At 37.7% G+C, this 6,307-nt stretch overlaps 1 protein-coding gene across 1 annotated transcript; it reads left to right on the plus strand.

Annotated features, from left to right (window-relative positions):
• Positions 1–17: 17 nt before the first annotated feature.
• On the plus strand, positions 18–5,246 carry LOC139964941 (uncharacterized). The gene is made up of 2 exons (XM_071967037.1): positions 18–1,201; positions 2,236–5,246. Exons 1-2 carry the CDS (start codon positions 1,144–1,146, stop codon positions 4,242–4,244), a joined length of 2,067 nt encoding a protein of 688 aa, XP_071823138.1. The 5' UTR covers positions 18–1,143; the 3' UTR covers positions 4,245–5,246.
• Positions 5,247–6,307: the final 1,061 nt, after the last annotated feature.

Genomic DNA, 6,307 nt, shown 5'->3' on the forward strand with positions numbered 1-6,307 from the left:
TTTGGTGTTCTAATGCTAAACAAGGTAGTACAAGACTACCTACATTGATAAAACTGCTTGGAAGTGTAAACCTGCATCGGTGGTAACCTTTCACATGGTTGGAAAACTGTCAAAAGTATTTTCCTTGTATGAATTCACCCATTAAGTAGCAGATTATAGAAGCTAAAATATTCCTTGCCTGGGAGTGCTCAACCAAAAATTTTCCTAAATTAAACAATTAGATATGCAGTGGTTGGTAACCTTTGCATTCATCATGGCGTATGTGTGTTTGTGTGCGTTTGTGACGCCCAGCTTGTAAACACAATATCTGAAGAAGGGAAGGTCGGACCAATTTCATATTTAGTGTGTAGAAGTACCATTATGAGTACAAGAAGCATATTGTTTTTGTTGAGGTCAAAGGTCATTTGGGGTCACCAGGGGTCGAATTGTGAAACCTTGTAAACATGATATCTCAAAAAGGGCAGCTTGGGCAGACCTCATATTTGATGTGTAGAAGAACTGCATTGATTAAAAAATAGCCTAATGTATTTTATGGAGGTCATAGGTCATTTGGGGTCATCTTGGGTCAATTTGTGTAAACCTTGTAAACATGATATCTCAAGAAGGGAAGCTTGGGCAGACCTCATACTTGGTGAGTAGAAGAACTGCATTGAGAGCAAGAAACACATTTGGTGGAGGTCGAAGGTCACCAGGGGTCAAACTGTGAAAAACGTTGAAGTCAACAAACATTAACTCAACTCCCCTCTTACCTGTCTCTCTACATTAACGCACTTTCTTAAACATAATATCGCAAGGGAAGCTTGGACAGATCGCATATTTAGTATGTCATTGAACCACATTGAGTAGAATAAGCCTAATGTGGGCGGTGGTCAATGGTCGTTTGAGTTCCCCAGGGGTCAAATTGTGAAAACCATGTTTTCCTGGCGTACCTTGTTCATCACATAATGTGCGACACCTTTGATGCATTTGGCATTCCATAGTTTAATCTTTTCCTGTGTGTTGACATCTTTACCTGGAGTCTCAGGATTCCAACGAAACTGTTCTGTAACCAGCCAGAAGTCACCAATCAAAATTTGCGGTCAAAACCTTGTGAACTAATGGAGAAAACACTACAACTTAGCTGAGAATAGTTCACATGGAAAAATGTTAAGGGCTTCTGTCAAGGTGGAACCGGAGTCCCCTCCCGGTACGATGGACAGTGGTAAGTTGTAACAACATTGGCCTAATGTTAGCGTACTGTAAACCGTTAGTCTAGTTTCACGAAAGTAATATTCGAAATGATGTTTGTTACAAAGTTAGGCTTAACTTAGGTTAGGCCAAAGCTAGGGAAGGGTTACTTTACAATGATACCGTTAGTCGATTATTTGTCGCACTGAGTTAACAATAACTTTGCCAACGGTTAATGTACACTTATTCTTACTTAATGCATCGATTCCAATGTAATGATATGTACCCTAAAAAAAAGGTTTCACTTGCCAATTGTTCCAGGTGAGGCAATGTTTCCACTGATTGCAGGTACTGTTTTGCTGCTAGCATACAATACATTAGCCTAGCCAGTTAACTTCAGTTTTATGCCTCTACTGAGAAAATGAGATGAAGACCAGGTGGTTATTTATACTAACAAACAATGAACATAAGGTTGCATATCTGTGGATTAACAAAACCTTTTCTAGTTGTAGGCTGATAAATTAGCACATTGTTGGGAGGATCTGTGACAGTATTTAGTGATTGACCATCTAAATGAATGGGAAACAAATTAGACCTAGTAAGTTATAGCCGTTTGTTGGATTTGCATCAAGATTATATTGAGATGTACAGTAGTCATAGCATCCAAATTAAATCACTTATACATGTATTGATCTCCCATAATTGAAGCTTGCTTGAAAAGAAAAGTAATTAAAATGCTACTGTACCATAAAATTTACTTTAAGAGATCACCAAAACTGATACCATTATTTTCATTGGAAAAAGTACAAAATTACTATCAAAAAGATTTTCGTATAAGTACTAGGTTATTTGTTATTTGTGTTACGAAAAGAGATAATTTTGGTTAAATATTTATTATTAAGATTCATAGACAAGCAAAAGTAGCTTCATGTTTTTTATTCACATATGAGCTTTTATAAAGATCATCCCAAATCTCAACCTATAACTGTTTCAAAACCAATATTTATTTGTATTTAAATGATCTAGACCTGATTCTTCCCATTGTTGTTTTCATCTATTTGCTTTCAGTACCTCAAGGGCACTCCTCCCCAGTTTGTGCAAACACTTCGAATGACAAAGGACATGAAATTGAAAATGAGGAACTAGTCCCTGAGGGCTTTTCACTACAATTACTAGTCAGTTTGGAAGATGGAGCAAATGATGAAGAATTATCAGAACCTGAGGATGCCAAACAACAAAGAGAAAACACAGAGAGATTGGAGTATGAAATGAACGATAGCGAAGAGAAGAAGCAAAGTGGAGATGTCCTCTGTCCTCAGCAAGACGGAGAGACGAATACGAGAGCAGATCCTGATCAGGTCATCACTCCGCCTCAAGCCGTAGTACAAGACAATGATAGAAGAGATACAAAAGGAAACCCTTATCGGTGCCGGATGTGTCACAAAGTCTTTTCTCATACTGGACAATTGAAGACGCATGTACGAACACATATAGGAAAGGAAGCCTATCAGTGCTGCCACTGTGGCAAATGCTTTCATAAGACTGGAGAATTAAAAATGCATGCGAAGTTCCATACAGATCAGAAGCCTCTATATGAATGTTGCTATTGTGACCAAACATTTTCACGGACAGGACCTTTAAAGAAACATGTACAAACACATACGGGAGAGATGCCATATCAATGCGGTCTGTGCGGCAAAACATTTTCTCTAACCAAAAAGTTGAAGAGACACGTGAGATTACACACAGTAGAGAGGCCTCACAAGTGTAGCTTTTGTCACAAGAAGTTTTCTCGCACGGGAAATTTGAAAGAACATTTAAGAACGCATACAGGAGAGAAGCCATATCGATGCCAGTATTGTAAGATGGTGTTTTCCCAGTCTGGGACATTGAAACAACATGAGAGGATACATACAGGAGAAAGGCCATATCTCTGTTACTATTGCGACAAAATGTTCTCAGGAACTGGCCAGTTGAGAGCTCATATAAGGACGCACACGGGAGAGAAACCTCATACTTGCAGCTACTGTCACAAGATGTTTTCTCGAACAGGACACTTGAAAGAACATTTAAGGACACATACCGGCGAGAAACCTTATCGATGCAAAGATTGCGATATGACGTTTTCTCAGTCTGGGTCACTGACGAGGCACGAACGAATACATTCAGGAGAGAAACCTTATCAATGCAGATACTGTCATAAATACTATTCACTCTCTGGAGTATTGAGACGACACGAGAGAACACATACAAGGCAGAAAGGTATTGAGGGCAAGTACTCTACTCGATCTGCAGCATCAAAACAAGATGACATGACAGGACAGGGCCCTTATCAATGCCACCACTGTGAAGAAGTCTTTCCTGGAGTCAAGCAGTTCAAGACACACTTAAGATTGCATGGAGGGAAGAACTCTATAGAGGTCACTTCTCAATCTGATACACTGCAGACAGAAAAAGAGATGGCACAGACAACAGAGGCGAAGCTTTATCAGTGTTGCCAGTGTGAAGAAGTGTTCACTCAATCTGAAACACTGACAGAGCATGAAAGGACACACACAGAGGCGAAGCTATATCAGTGCGGCTATTGTGAAGAAGTGTTCTGTCGATCCGAAACACTAACCGAACATGAGCGAACACATTCAGGAGTGAAGGTCTATCAGTGCAGCTACTGCGAAGAGGTGTTTGATGAATTCAAAACACTGAGGGAACATGAGAGGGGCCATGCAGGCAACTACTGCAAAGAGGTGTTTTCTCAATTGGAAACATTGGCAAGGCTGTTTCAGTGCAGGTACTGTGAAAGACAATGTTCGTGTTCAGGAGCCTTGAAACGACATGAGCGAACACATACAGGTGAGAAGCCCTATCAATGCCACTACTGTGACAAGGTGTTTGCTCAAGCTGGGCATTTGAATGACCATGTGAGAACACATACTGGAGAAAAACCTTTTCTGTGTAATTATTGTGGTAAGAGGTTTTCTCAATCTGGAACTCATAAAAGACATGAAAGATCACACAAAGGCTTAAAAACCAGTGTAGCTACTGTGAAAAAATCTCAGATTCCAAATATTTACAGTTGAATGAAGGTCAGAGAGAACACGCATTGGAGGGATGCCATATCAATTAAATTACAGTATTTTAATGTGAAATGTTTTTCCTTCTGGAACAATGAAACGACATAAAGCATTACATACAGGAGAGACCATTACTATGTAAGGAATGATCAATGAAAAAAGATAAAACATTACATACAGGAGAGACCAGTACTATGTAAGGACTGATCAATGAAACAAATTAAAACATTACATACTGGAGAGACCATTACTATGTAAGGACTGATCAATGAAACAACATAAAACATTAAAATACTGGAGAGACCATTATTATGTAAGGAATAATCAATGAAACAGCATAGAGCATTACATACAGGAGAGACCAATACTATGTAAGGACTAATCAATGAAACAACATAAAACATTTCATACTGGAGAGACCATTACTATGAAAGGACATATCAATGAAACAAGATAAAACGTTACATACAGGAGAGACCATTACTATGTAAGGACTGATCAATGAAACAAATTAAAACATTACATACTGGAGAGACCATTACTATGTAAGGACTGATCAATGAAACAAATTAAAACATTAGATACTGGAGAGACCAGTACTCTGTAAGGACTAATCAAAGGACTTATACAATGTTTTCATTCACATTGGCAAATCTCTCAATTTTTGATTCAATTTCATCTCACGGGGAGCGTCTTTAATGTCCCCGAGGAGAGACGGAAGGAAGTAGCCGGTGACGAGACACGGAAGCCTTCAGAGCTGAAATTCATACAAGACAATTAGGTGTGTCGACAGAATGTAACTTTCATTGAAACAACCAAAATGGCTTCTTTCTTGCCAGGGAACAGAATGATACAAATTACTGTATGGTGCAATGAATGATACTGAATGTGATTATGTAATATTACACAAGTAAAATAACATATACAGGTGTTATCAAAGTAGTATATATATTTATATGTGTATATATATGTGTGTGTATATATATATATATATATATATATATATAATTGAAATCGTAGTGAGTTGAAAAACCCAGAACAGTGAAAAACTTCCAGCCTTCACCAGGATTCGAACCCGGGCCTCCCGCTTTATATGCATACACCCTAACCACTAGGCTATGGACGCTGATTGTATGTCCAGAGGTTCCAAACCGGTAAGGAAGGTCGTAATTCCACTGTAGGTGTTTGTCACTTGTATCGAAAAATACTAGTTCTGGTTTGGTGACATATTTGCCTTACTCTAGAGATCAAACATGATGCTAACCAACTCGAAATCAGTTGTGATTCCTAAAGCTGGATCTCGAAAGAAATACTTTGAACAGACTTTGCTTATGAAATGGAGGTAAACAACAAAGGCAAATGTATATATATAATTGATATTTTAGTGAGTTGAAAAATCCAGAACAGTGAAAAAACTTCCAGCCTCCACCTGGATTCGAACCCAGGCCTCCCGCTTAATATATGGACGCCCTAACAACTAGGCTATGGACGCTGAATGTATGTCCAGAGGTTCCAAACCGGTAATTCCACTGTAGGCAATTGTCACATGTGTCGAACAGTACTAGTTCTGGTTTGGTGACATATTTGCCTTACCTTAGAGATCAAACATAATGCTAATCAACTTGAAATCATTGGTGATTCCTTATATATATATATATATATATATATATATATATATATATATATATATATATATATATATATATATATATATATATATATATATATATATATATATATATATATATAAATAAGCTGTTTCATGCACTGTTACTAAAGAAATGGATCATCATGTTTTTAGGTATCATATTCTTTCTTTTACAATTGAGTACTGGAGCCACAATATTCCAGCTTTACATCCACCAAGTTGTGTTGGTTAGGTGTGGTACAGTACATTGTGTATCCAGCAACATATTCAATGAGCATGGAAATTCATGCCACCCTTTAAAAAGTTACTCAGTGAGTCAAATATTGTTTTCCATCTCAGTATTTATTGAATAATTTGTGACTATATGATACAAGAATTTAATTCAAGTGTTGTGTGATAATTTACAAAAATACATAATTAA

Source organism: Apostichopus japonicus, chromosome 23 (assembly GCF_037975245.1).
Source record: "Apostichopus japonicus isolate 1M-3 chromosome 23, ASM3797524v1, whole genome shotgun sequence".
Classification (NCBI taxonomy): domain Eukaryota; kingdom Metazoa; phylum Echinodermata; class Holothuroidea; order Aspidochirotida; family Stichopodidae; genus Apostichopus; species Apostichopus japonicus.

What these genes read in the sequence shown, in the direction of transcription:
- LOC139964941 (XM_071967037.1), top strand. Translation starts at nt 1,144, where the DNA reads ATGTTAAGGGCTTCTGTCAAGGTGGAACCGGAGTCCCCTCCCGGTACG. An exon ending in TCCCGGTACGATGGACAGTG is followed by an intron (nt 1,202 to 2,235) that starts GTAAGTTGTAAC and finishes ATTTGCTTTCAG; the next exon opens with TACCTCAAGGGCACTCCTCC.